Raw genomic sequence first — 13,878 nt, forward strand, 5'->3', positions numbered from 1 at the left:
TGGAATTTAGAGGGTGCCTTCTGGATATTTCCATGCACAGATGAACTAGTGTAAAAACAGCACCTTGGCATGTCCTGCTAAATTTCAAGCCAGTTTGGAAAATTAATACATTGGGTTTTGTTGACGTTTGCCCTTAAAGAGAGCTTTCAACTTCATTGAGAACCCCCAACAAATGCTCCCAACTATTCCTCTGCAAGATTGGGTGGGGAATAATTTCCAGGATGCTTATCTCCCCTTTAAAAATTCATTTTGTGATAAAGGCATTGACCCAGCTCAAGTTAGTCATCACTAAAGACCCACTGAGAACCATAGGACATGAGCGAGGTGTGGCGGAACTTTCCCCATCGATTTCTGTGGGACTTTGTAATGACTGACGGTAGCTGGATCAGAGCCTGTGGCCCAAACTGGCCTGGCTGAAGACCGGAGGAGGAGCTTGCCTTGTTTTGTAAAATGCTGTTAAATGTGCTGAGTACAGGAAAGAGACTGCATCGGATCTTCTGATGATGGCATACCTGTTAACTCAAGGCAGACAAATTCTAAAACAGCTATTTAAACACTCCTCTATTTATGGACGGTCAGGTCCCCGACAAGCCTTGCCCCATGAGCCATAAATACTTTCCCATGTGTTTTCCCCCCTCCTCCTGGCTTTTTAGATTATATGTAACACACTTTCTCTTCCTGGTGTACTTTAGCTGGGATACTGACCTACATGTAATGAAAGATACCCATGCTTGCCAGTTGAAATATGCCTTGTGTGAGCAGCTGTAATCATGTACCGGTATCTTAGATATGTTTTGACTTAGGGAGCAGGCGACCAGTTTATCCAGTGCCCATCCTGATTTGCCTGCTCAATGAGCATTCACCCTGATTTGTTTGCAGGCAATCGGATGCCATTGCATAAAAGCAGCCATCGCCCCACTCTGCCCAGTGCATTTCCCCATCACTTTCCTTCTCGCGAGCAGTTTGATCTTTTAGGGAAGTGGTTCTATGGTTCAAGAATCCCTCCCAGTCAACCATATTTCGCAACCCGAAATTGCCAGTTTGTGATTGAATCCCACCTGAAAATAGCCGCAGTCTGGAATCACCCTTATTGTGATGGCCAAATCAATTGCACAGAAAGGCATTTCTTTGATCTGGTTTGCCTGCCAATTTTAAAGAATTTTAGTTTGCTTAACGTGCATGTCACCAAAAATTCAGCCTGCAGCCAAGCCCTAAGTACATGCAGCTGAAACAGCATATTATTTCTCCACTTAGCTGTGTCTCTGCTTCTCTCCCTTCTCTGTTACAGCTATGTAAGTTTTTCAGATTGTAAGTTCCTCAGGGCAGGGGTCTGTCCTCTTGTTTTTTTTGTTGTGTTTTTTTTGTAAAATGGCATGCACACTGTTGTGGTATATAAATAAAATAAAGCTCCATATAGATGCCACTTTCAAATATTGAAGGAAATGGGAACTAACTTAACATTTTAATATGCACTGCTCTTTGTTAGAACAGGGTGGGGGGATTACTGGGGCAGGGGAGCACAAAGAAAGTCCATTTACAGGGGAATGAGTCATGTGAAACGTTCCTTTCTTTCAAGTAACCACAGTTGTTCAGCAACTGGGGTGGAATGAGGAAGAAAACTACTTGTCTACAGCGGAATGCTTGCTCTCCCTGACCATCCATATCAGAAGGAAAGTCTGGAAATCATTTAAAACCCTTTTGTTATCACTTCCTGTTGTCCATGGGATGGAGGAGGAATTCCTTTGGTCCACTTTTTGCAGCAGGCGGACCTGATTTGATGTTCCCAAACTTGCGTCCCAATTGGAATCCAGCTATCAGATTATACAGTTCTCAGCTTTTGCCGTGTAGTTTTGATCCTCAAAAGTATGCAGAAAAACCCACATTTTGCACAACAGTGCTTTCAACGTGCATTGGGGTGGGGTGGGGAATAAAAGCAATGAAGCAACAGAAAGTGCACGTTTTACAGTGAAAGTGAGTACAGAGTGCATAAAATTTGCATACGGATGTTTTGGTGCATTCTTTTGGAATGTCCACAAACCAACAGGACAAATCAGACGTAGGACCCAAGTGTCAGCAAACAAAAGACACAAAACAGGCTTGCACTGCTCCAAATCTATGACACATTCCTCTCAAGTGCACGTCACAGAAGTCCAGCAGCCACTTTTCTTTTTTATAGTACCTGTGCAGTACCACTTGTGGGGATTCTCCAGTCCCCAAATCCTCGATCCGGGGGGGGGGGGGGGGAGAGAGAGAGAGAGAGAGAGAGAGAGAGAGAGAGAGAGAGAGAGAGAGAGAGAGAGAGACAAACATCTTTTCCTGATCAGCGAGTGAACTGTCAAAACAAGGGTATATAATGTTAGTGAGGACAACCAAAGCGATCAAGGACTGACTGCCTTCCTCTTTTGGTGGTGATGGGGAGCGACACAGCATGGAAATATTCCACTAAGCACCACACACTGGTGTGGATGGGAAATGGCAGAATTCCTATGAGAAACATCTGGACACTCGCATGTCAATTGCACACGCGAATCAGCCAACATCTGAACCAACTTGCTTGCAATATTAAGCGCCCTTTCTGGAAGCACTGCAAATGCACACTGGAAAACAACCATCTTTTTAGGTTTTCACACTTCTCCAGATTTTGGAATACAGTTCTCTCCTCAAATAAAATAAATAAAATATCACCACGTGTAAAGAAATGTATTTTAGGATAAAATGCATCTAGAGTTGCATACAGTACACTGAGATAAAATATGTATTTTAAGATGTATTTTGTGATGAAATGCAAGTTTAAGTACATGTTTTTGTTTAGATTTCTTTCTTTTTTAAAAAGAGTAATCACAGATTAATGCAAAAAAACCGACAGAACCAATCTATCAATGAACACATTTGAAAATGGCACACGCCATAAATAGACTGATTTGTCCATCACACACACACACACACACACACACATACACCTGTAAACTGAGGATAATGAGCCATGCATCTGATGAAGCTTTTAGATGCTATATATAGAAAGGCAGGTGAAATATTGAAATGTATAATGCAACAACAAACAGGTTAGTCTTCAAGGTGCTGATGATCACATCCACACTATAGATTTAAAGCACTGTTAAACCGCTTTAGCAGTCGTTTTAGCAGTGCAGATGCATCTAGCACCTTCACTATACAGCTTTTGGCGAATGGTGAAGATGCACCTCTGACACCTGAGATTTGTGTTTTCAGGACCCGCCCTATTCCTGTGACGCTGGTTTGTTTAATGCTCAATTTTAAATTGTCGTAACCACCCCCCTGAGGTTCCCTGTTGAAGAGTGGGTGATGCTGGCAAGAAATTGTTACGGATGCTGAGAATTGTTAGGAGACCAGCCCCCTCATAGAGCTACAGTTCCCAGCACCTATAACAGACTACAGTGCCCAGAATTCCTTGGAGGAAGCCGTTATTGTTATAAGAATATGGCGTGTGTGTTATAGTAGTTATGGTGCTGGGCTAGATGAAACACTGATTGGCTCCAGCAGGCCTCTTGTTTTTGATTTGTTTCTGGTGGGCTAACTATGTTTTCGTTTGCTTTTCTCTAGCGGCAAGGGAGCTACCAGGCAGCCCCCCTGCCAGAGTACAACGTCCCTGCGTTAATGGAACTGGTGCGCGAGAAGGAGGAGAGGATTCTGGCTCTGGAAGCCGACATGACAAAGTGGGAGCAGAAGTACCTCGAAGAGAGCGCCATCCGGCATTTCGCCATGAACGCCACGGCGGCAACTGCCACGGAAAAGTAGGGAAATGGCTAATGGAAGAAAGATTCTGTCAGCATTGTTTGTTTTTGCCTTTTTTAAAAAGAAGAAAACGGGGAAAAGTACATTGGGCTCGAAACTCAAATTGGTATATAGATCATGGTTTCCCAAACTTGGGTCTCCCAGCTGTTCTTGGACTACAACTCCCATCATCCCCAGCTAGCAGGACCCAGTGGTCAGGGATGATGGGAGTTGTAGTCCAACAACAGTTTGGGGACCCCCTGATACAGACAATAAACCACTGGAACTTGCAACAAAAACTGCGTACGCACTATATACCTTTAAAGCACAACAGAAATATATTTCCCTACTGGAAAGAATTCTAAAGGGTTCCTGGGAATTGTAACTCTGTGATGGGTAAGCTACAATGCCCAGAAATCTTCTAGAGAGAGAATGTGCCTTAAAATTATAATGTGTATGCAGCCAAAAGGCTGTCATATGGAGGGCTCTTTTCTGTGTTATAGCTAGTCAAGGACCCTTCACCCCATGCCCATCCGCACAATGTCCATTTTCTCCTCCAACAGTCAGCCAGCATTCTGTGGCCACTTAAGCATGCTTTGCCCTACTGGGACGCTTTGAAGGCTCCCGCACGCACCTGGGGGCTTTCCTTCCTTTAAATATGCCTTGTGCTCCTGCAAACGTCTCCCGTGCCTGCTGATACCTCTTGTCTTGTGTGCAAGTGGTGGCATTTTAGTCACAAACGGATCCACATTTGCCCCTGAAGGAAAGTTTTTATAGTGAAAAACTACTCAAATAGTCTTTGAATTCTGCAGAATTCCTCTACAGGAAGATGAGTCGGTTCCCTGGATAAAGACTTGGCTGTGGGTGTTCTCCAGTAGTGGGTGACTTTTGGGGTGAATATAGATGACCATTTGTTGTTTGTCATTGCTCAGTCGTCTTAGTTGTGTTTCGACTCTCCATGACCCCATGAAACAGAGCATGCCTTGGACACTATCACTTTCTTCTCAAAGCTTCTCCTTTTTTATGTCCATGGAGTTTTCTTGGCAAAATACTGGAGTGGATTGCCAGTTCCTTCTCCAGGTGGATCACATTTAGTCTGAACTCTCGGCTATGACCTGTCCATCTTGGGTGGCCCTGCACGGCATAGCAGGTGGTAAATTACTATTGTGGGTATATAGATTAGATTAGATTAGATTAGATTAGATTAGATTAGATTAGATTTATTTATTGTCATTGTCCGTATATACACAGTATACACAACAACGAAAATCAAACACCCAAAGATATATAGCCTCTGTCTGTCTGGCGCGTCCTGCCTAGTGGAAAACTTTGCTGCTTTTCTACTGCTTTTATTTTGGGTTGGGTGCAGATTTTGGCTTTCAAAAAAAATCTGCTGTGGCTTCATGTTGCAGATGACTCACGGTGGGGAGAGAGAACATAGTTCAGTGTTCAAGTACCTGCTTAGCATGCAGAAAGTTCCAGGTAGAGTAATGAGAGAGTAATTAGATTTAGTTTGCATTTAAAGGCAAACCTACCCAGCACACACTTTCTGAAACATTAACACAAACTGAAACAAAGCCAGCCTTCTCCATGTCGTGCAGTGCAGTTCTTCAGCTGAGTATTTTGTGTTCCAAAAGTGTGTTCAAAGGTAAAGTGTACACAGAAGTGCTAACAGTAGTGAACGCATTATATATGGGGAAATTGCTTTGCAAAAATGTGTATTTTGTTTATTTCTGTATCTTGAGACTGTGTTTATGTTTAATACTGAATTTTAAATTTTTGTGACCTTAGTAGTAGTAGTAGTAATAATAATAATAATAATAATAATAATAATAATAATAATAATAATAAATATATTATTTATACCCTGCACATCTGGCTGGGTTTCTCCAGCCACTCTGGGCAGCTCACAACAGAATATTAAAAACATGATAAAACATCAAACATACAAAACTTCCCTAAACAAGGCTGCTTTCAGATGTCTTCTAAAAGTCAGATAGTTGTTATTTCCTTGACATATGATGGGAGGGCGTTCCACAGGGCAGGCGCCACTACCGAGAAGGCCCTCTGCCTGGATCTTGCTGGTGAATGGTAGGTGGTATTAAGTAAATAACTAAGTAAGGCAAAATTGCATACAAAAATGTGTATGTATTAGTAAGTAAGTAAATGATTTGTAGAACACCCTTCCTCCATAGATCTCAGGGTTGTTCACAGTATAGGAGAAATGCACACCAAGCTGATAAATTTTCATGGGGACTTAAAAAGGAAAAAAAAACTGATGTGGAAATGTGGAGAACACAACATAAGAGTGGAGCTATGAAAAACTGTGTTTTGACAGCTCTGCCCATCTCTAGCTCCGTGTTCAATCCCACGCCTCTACAGTTAAAAGGACTGAGAGACAGATCTCCCTCCGCCAGAGACCCTTGGAGAGCAGCTGCCAATCAGAATGGAAAATATTGGGCTGGAGATGCAAATATTCTGACCTAGTATAAGGAAGATTATTTATGCTCCTTATCTTTTGACCAAATCAAAACTGAAGGAGGTGCCCCCCCCACTCTCTCTCTCTCGTTGCCAGGGATGCCTCAGCCATTAATCACTCACGGAACGGGAGCTACAGTGAAAGCTCCCTGGAGGTCCGCATGTGGCAGGAGGAAGAAGAGATTTTGCAAGCCAACCGACGGTGTCAGGACATGGAATACACGTAAGGAGCAGCTGTCAAGTAGCAACTGTGTAGGATTTACATGAGCACCCGCAGTGCTGAAGCCTCTTGGCAGTCTTGATATTCTGGCAGGCACACCAATTCAACCCCATCGCATAAGCCCTATTTCCAAGGCATGGCGGTGGGAACATAAGGGGCAGGCACAGTGTGAATGCGCAGCTGGACTCTCCCTCTGACCCCATGAGCACCCAAATAAGACTCTAGTAAAAGCATGCTTTACCAAATACTGTGGAGGCCAGGTGTATATATATATATGTATATATCTATGAATATATATATATATATATATATATATATATATATATATATATGTGTGTGTGTGTGTGTGTGTGTGTGTGTGTGTGTGTGTGTGAATGATGGGTTGTATGGCGTGTTATGGAAGGGGTAGTAGTATCTCTGGTGGGGGACACGTCATGCTCCTGGGGTACTTTGTCCACCTTTGGTCCCCACCCTGCCTGCACTCAACTCTTGCCTGCGGCTCCTAGAAGCTGTCAGCATGCAGCAGCAGCCACACCCAGCTTCAAGTGGCCGGTTAAACCAGGTGAGAGTAGCCAATGGCTCAAACCCTCGGTGGGTTATGGACTTTCCCCTGCAAGCAAAGACAGGCTCCGGCAGATTGACCAGACAAAACCAATAGTGGTTCCAGCACTCAAGAAGGCGGTTTCTGCAGATGATGTGTAGAGGGAAGTGAGGGGCAGATGGGGCTCGGCAACCTGGGAAGGTAGCCCGTCTAAGAGAAGGAAAACTCTGCCGCCTTTGAGATATCTTCAGGAGAAGAAAAGGCTCAGGAGTATACCCCCACACCAATCCAGAGGGGAGTCCCTAAGGCGGTTGGATGGTGCCTTGTACGCCTCCTAGCAACTCCTGCCGCCAAACTGATGCCAAACGTATTGCTCTGCTTTCCTTTGGACCAGTGAGGCCGAGAGGGTGGTCTTGTTGTCTGGGCAGCCCAGGACTTTCATACATGCTGGTCAGGCCTGCGCCCTGGGAAGGTCACTTTGGTGCTGCTAATGTAGCAGTTTGAAGGTGCTCTCCATTGTCTCTGGAGACAGACAGGTGCCAGCAATGTGTATGAAGTAGAAGTTTTGAGTTCCAGACATTCTACTGTTCGGTTACTCTATCTAAACCAGGGGTCAGCAAACTTTTTCAGCAGGGGGCCAGTCCACTGTCCCTCAGACCGGCCGGACTATATTTTGGGGGGGGGAAATGAACGAATTTCTATGCCCCACAAATATCCCAGAGATGCATTTTAAATAAAAGCACACATTCTACTCATGTAAAAACATGCTGATTCCCAGACCGTCCGCAGGCCACATTTAGAAGGCGATTGGGCCGCATCCAGCCCCTGGGCCTTAGTTTGGGGACCCCTGCTCTAAACAGTACATAGGGCATTCATTCCTCTTACCTTATTAAGCACTTGGTAAAATTTTGCATTTTGATTGGTTTCAGTTAGAAATTAGAGTTTTAATTGTGCATTCTCTGTGCTAAAGAATTTAAATGTTCTGAACCTGGAAAATCTGCTTTCTGCAACCTGTGAAAATTGAGCGGATTTCTGCAAATTTTATAATTTTGCAATCAGGTTGAATCCACAGATATTCTCTCTCTGCGATAAACACTCACTGTCAGACGCAGGAAACTAAATATACATCATGTATATTTTGCAAAACTCCTACAGTTGCAGTTTGGGCACTTCTGAATTTGTCATACCAGCATTGTGGGACCAGACCATCTCCTTTCAAGCTTCTTCTCATCTCTGGAACATGTTTATCTGCATATTTTAACAGGATAAAGAACCTGCATGCAAAAATCATAGAGAAAGATGCCATGATCAAAGTGCTTCAGCAGCGGTCCAGGAAGGACCTCGGCAAAACTGATGCTTCAAGCTTGCGACCTGCTCGCTCAGTCCCATCCATTGCTGCAGCCACTGGAACTCACTCCCGCCAGACGTCCCTCACCAGCAACCAGGTGACCGAGGAGAAGAAAGAAGACAAGACTTGGAAAGGGAGCATAGGTGAGCTTCGGTGTTAGTTGGGCCCTGGCAAAGAGATTCAGCTCTCCCTCATCTCTTAGTGGAGCAGCTTTGGACTTCAACTCCCATCAGCCCCTGCCACCTTATGCGTTTGGCCCATCCAATGCAGTCCAAAACATAGGGAGGGCACCAGGTTGGGGAAGTCTGCAGTTCCGCTGGTTCTTGTTGCTTTTCTGGCTGTTGTGTTTCATGAAAGTGGATTGTTGTTGCTTTTGCTTACTGAGTGAGCGGATGGATTTATTTGTTGTTACAAACATCATGGTCATTTCAACCATCACTAAAAAAAAAAAAGATATACACACACACAAAATTTACATAGATACACCATTACAAGGCAGAATCACCCAGTTCATACATATAGTGTGGTTGTGTCTCTCTCTGTGTGTGTGTAAATTCATTGTTGCTTTTGCTTACTTTTGGTTGGTGTTTTATTGTGTTGCAGTTTTTATGGATTTTTATGGGGACCCTGTGGCCGAAGATGCAGGGTAAAAATGACAATATATAAAATAGCACCAAAGGAGTAAATAGCCAGTTAAAAACACTTGATCTATGCACTTGGTCAAACAAAAGCCCTTGGCAGCTGGGGATTCACACTTTATAGCACTTTGAACTTGGGTAATAATAATAATAATACTGAAATATAGAAATATAAGTGGCGCGCGCGCACACACACACACACACACACACTTAATTTAAAATAAGCAATATGAATTTTTAATTCATACAAGAGCAAGCATATGTCTTGGGTATTTATTGAGTCAAATAATCACATTTGTTTCCATCAAGTGGCAAAGTTTAAATGCAGAACATTGTCAGTGGTGCATTCACATTTTAATTATTATTATTCTTTGCAATTGACACAAGAGTATTGGTTAGTTCAAATCCAGATCAGATGGTCAGCTCCCACATTCCACTACTTTTGGGGCCTTTTTCCCCCCTGCCTCCCTCCTTCAGCCTCAGGCTACCTATCTCTTTATCCCTTACTTCCCAGCTTTTCGAAAGTTCTTTGTAGCCTTCCCAGTGAAGCTGCTTATTCCCTTTCTTTCCCCAGGACACTCTTGGCCAAATTGGCAACTTACCCTTCCCTCACAGGACTTGTACTGCAAACGTCTCGCCTGCTTGGTTCTCTAAGCAGTTGGAATGTTTGTGGACATTCTGTGCCACCATGCCATCTTCAGCTAGTATGTTATCAAAAAGCTTCACTGTGGCAAGCACGGCACAGTACAGCTGCACAGACCAGTCGTTTCCTAGTCATTGCTTACAATTGTTCACTTTCTTGTTGTTGGTTCCATGGTATTGGCATTTTTAATCTAAATTGCTTGTATGGGAAAGACAAAATAACGGAGATGGGGCATATCTGGTGTTTTATATTGTGTGTTTTATCTCTCTCTCTCCCCCCCCCCCTTTGTTTTAACATGCTGTGTGGTTAATTTAAACCACTTTGAGCCTTTGGGAAAACAGAGCAGAACTTTAATTAAACCAATGGGGTGCTTTCCCTCTCTTGTTTCTCCTGCTCCTCTAGGATTGCTCTTAGGGAAGGAGACCCAGGACCAGTCGCCCATCCCTTTGCTGCCACCTCCACCTCCTGCCACAGTGTCTTCTGGGATGTCCTCGTGGCCGGTGACTGTCTGCCACACTAAGACGGGGAGCAAAGACAGCAGCACTCAGACGGACAAAGCCTCTGAACTTTTCTGGCCAAACTCTGCTTCTTTTCCGGGCAGAGGGAAATTGACTAACACCCCGGGCGGCAGCCCAGCCCTAAGGCACACTGCAGGCAGAGGCGTTGGAGAGAGGCTGGGTGAGTAAACTTGAACACCGTCGGCCTGGAATGGGCCTGGGAACAGGAGCAGGGCATGTGTGTGTGTGTGTGTGTGTGTGTGTTTTGAACTGCAGTGTGCAGAACCTAGAATTATGAAATTCTGTCTGCAGAAAAGAAAGCTTTAAAAAGACTGTTGCCTTGCCTCTGTAATAGACTGGATGAGAGATAAACTGAAGCTCAATCCAGATAAGGCTGAGGCTCTGTTAGTAGGAGGTTTCCTAGAATGGATGCCTGGGAGGTTGCCTGCTCTTGGGGTTATACTCCCTCTGAAGGAGCAGGCACCTAGCTTGGGGGATACTTCTGGAACCTTTGCTTGAGGCTCAGGTGGCCTTGGTGGCACAGTGTCTTTTCTCAGCTTCAGCTGTGGCCCTATCTGGACAGAGATAGCCTAACTTCTGTTGCCTGTGCTCTGGTAACCTCGAGGTTAGATTACTACAACACGTTATACATAGGGCTGCCTCTGAAGACGTTTCAGAAACTTCACTTGGGGCAGAATTCAGCGGCCAGGTTGCTCACCGGAGCAAGATGGCTTGAGCACGTGAACACCGATCCTGATCCGACTGCACTGGCTGACTATCAGTTTCCAGGCCCAATTCAAAGTGCTGGTTTTTGACCTATAAAGCCTTAAATGGCCGAGGACCACAGTACCTCAAGGACCACCTTTCCCCATACAAACCGACCAGGACCCTGCAATTATCTGAGGCCCTCCTTCGTGTGCTTCCTTCACCAGAGATCTGTAGGGCAGCAACATGAGAATTTGTCTTTTTCTTTAGGATTGTGCATCAGTTCTAAAGGAGCAAGTTATTGCTCCCCCCGCAGGCAGCACTTTAAATCTGATTTATAGCATCAGAATGCTCTTCCCAACCCCCAAAAATATCTCAGATTAATTCCAGGAGACCGTCACTTACCTCTGAAGGTCAAACTGCATGTTGCATTATATAAATTCCATTATTCTCTCTCCCCCCCCCCCATTTATTTTTATGCAGAGCAGCTGTAGGTGGCTGCAAGGTTGAGTGGGTGTCTGGCAGGGGAAGAGAATCTGCTGCACCCTTTCACTGCCAGCTGGTTTGCTTGCTCAGAATTGCTCCAATAGCATCTGCTTTCCCATATCTGGGGGACGGGAGTGAGATACATGGTTCCCATATTTTCCCCCATGGAAAGCAGCACACTTTTAAGCAATCAGCAGCTGGTAGGAGGAAAATGGTTAAGTAGACTCTCCCCTCCCTCAACTTCCCTTCTTCTGCGATCAGTTTTCACTTTAACTTAGACGCCACTCACAGTGGTTTTGCAAGTCTCATGCACGCTGTACACTTAAAATGCTTTTATACCACTTTAACCAAAGAGTCCTGGGAACTGTAGTTTGTTAAGGGTGCTGAGAATTGTCAGGCGACACCCCCCCTTGCAGAGCTACAGTTCCCGGCGCCCTCGCCAAACTACAGTTCCCAGGATTCTTTGGAGGAAGCCATGATTCTTAGAGTGGATTAAGAGTACTTTAAATTTGTTGACCAAACCACACCCAAACAGTTGGGAATTGTGGTAACGCGATGTGCACCCAAGATCAACTTTCACCCTCTTCCCTGTTTCTCCGCAGAGAACTCTCCCAGCCATGGCAAGCTACCGGACAGCAAAGGCGGCAGGGTCAGCAGCCTGCTTCACAAACCTGAATTCCCAGATCCAGACATGATGGAAGTCCTTATCTGAAGCTACGGCCACGTTTACAGGTGCTGCCGTTTCCCCTGCTAGTGCACATAGCCCCCCTGGAGGAGGGTGCTGCTGTCATTGGCACTGCTGCTGCTGCTGCGCAAAACTCGAGAGCTCTGGACAAAACCGGACCAAAGAAGTTTAAATCTGGACAGCAAATGAGACTTTTAAACAAAGCACACAAAGCATGTGAGACGTTGGAGATGGGACATTTGGGATACCTGCTACGTACAATCATAAAGAAATTACATTGGCCAACAAGATGTGGATTTGAAAGAACGACGGCAAAAGGAAGACATGAGCACCTGCATTTTCTGTCGGGGGGCGGGGGGAAGGAACTTTGGAAGGCACGGTCAGCATGCCGAGGACAATTCTGCAACCACCAAGTTAGTGGTGGTTGCTTTTTTAATCGCCTGCTAGCTAACCAGAGCAGCCACATTCCCTCTGTGAAATGTTTTGTGCAACATGCACCCCTGGGACGAGGGAGCAGGACTTCCCTATATTTAGACACCATCCCACTGCCTTCTTCCTGCTGTTTTTGTTTTAATCTCCCTCCTACCCACCTTTAGAGAGAGAGAGAGAGATATGGTTAAAAACAGGGTGCAGAGTGACGTGCCCTTTCCATAAATTTTCGCAACTCTTCGCCTCTATTTAATATTTATTGAGCAACGACAGCATGCTGTTGCCAGCGCAGAAGCAGCAGGATCCTTCCTTGCTAAGAGGGCTTAGAACATGGGTAGCTGATGGGGGGGGGCTCTCCAGATGTGCTTGGATTAGAGCTCCCTTTCGCCCCAGCTAAGAGCCAGGAGTTGTGTGAGCTGTAGCCCTGTAACATCTGGAGAGCACAACGTTGGCTGCCACTGGCTTCAAATCTAATGTTATCTCACGCATTACAGGTGAGACTTAGTTACTTCTTTCCAGTAGTAATAATAATAATATTTTATTATTTATACCCCGCCCATCTGACTGGGTTTCCCCAGCCACTTTGGGCGGCTGGGTTGTTCTGCTGGGGCCAGAAACCTACCAGCCAAACAAAAATAGTCATTAAAAAGCACCTTAAAACCTGATTTGTGGTCTCATAAACTTTCATGGGCTTAAGAGTTTCAGGGGATGTTCCCAGCTCTGCTTGGTGATATTGGGGAACTGAATCTGGGAACTTTCTGCTTTATTACTGAACTGTGGCTCTCCCTTGTCAAATACAGGCATGGAATCCTATGTAACAACAGCATAGGAAGCCACCTAGATATCTGGGTGGTTTCAAGTAGATCAGCAAGGATTTTTCATTCCCACTTGTTTAAGAACGGCAGCAGAAAATGCCCCCTCCCCCATTATACTGCTGAAATTAAGAAAACTGGGCGAGGGGGAGCAGGAGGTAACCAGGAGAATGTGCTGGGGGGGGGTGAGGTTGAGTTCAGTTCTAGACTCAGAAACCTTTTAAGTGTAAATGTATGCCTTTTGCACCAGTTGCGGTTGGCAGTTCTCAAGATTCTTGTATAAAAACAAAGTCAGTCCCACAGACCTGAGGTCTGCCCACTGCTGCTATAAACAGGTTCGTTTCAGTGTCCCTTTTCCTAGGTTTTCTGCTAGTTTTCCAAAACTGTTCAATGTGTGGCCGTGCATGTTTTGCAAGGGCTATAAGCTTTGCTCTTCCGTCCCGTGCAGGTTCTGTGAAAATGCTGAGCAGTTTAACAATGCTTTGTCTATTAAACCAACCACCAAGCTCTTAACCCTAACTCTTAGAGATTCAAACGGTGGTATGCCGTCTGCTTTGTGCATTTGCCCTGTTGTCTTGGTTGAAAGGCAAGTGGAAGCTGAGCATAATACGTACTCTTCCTATGTGTGATTCCTGGCAAACGGAGG

General features: G+C 45.0%; 1 protein-coding gene across 6 annotated transcripts in view; it reads left to right on the forward strand.

Moving 5' to 3' along the window:
* Positions 1–13,085, forward strand: part of AMOTL1 (angiomotin like 1) — a 75,832-nt gene extending 62,747 nt beyond the window's left edge. For all 6 annotated transcript variants that reach the window (XM_033146141.1, XM_033146144.1, XM_033146143.1 and 3 more), the window contains 5 exons: positions 3,580–3,770; positions 6,326–6,451; positions 8,254–8,480; positions 10,021–10,296; positions 11,909–13,085. In XM_033146141.1, coding sequence (XP_033002032.1) covers positions 3,580–3,770; positions 6,326–6,451; positions 8,254–8,480; positions 10,021–10,296; positions 11,909–12,018 — 930 coding nt within the window. In that variant the 3' untranslated portion in view covers positions 12,019–13,085. The remainder of the gene's footprint in view (positions 1–3,579; positions 3,771–6,325; positions 6,452–8,253; positions 8,481–10,020; positions 10,297–11,908) is intronic.
* The last annotated feature ends 793 nt before the right edge of the window (positions 13,086–13,878 follow it).

The sequence above is a fragment of the Lacerta agilis genome, chromosome 4 (assembly GCF_009819535.1).
Source record: "Lacerta agilis isolate rLacAgi1 chromosome 4, rLacAgi1.pri, whole genome shotgun sequence".
Taxonomy (NCBI): domain Eukaryota; kingdom Metazoa; phylum Chordata; class Lepidosauria; order Squamata; family Lacertidae; genus Lacerta; species Lacerta agilis.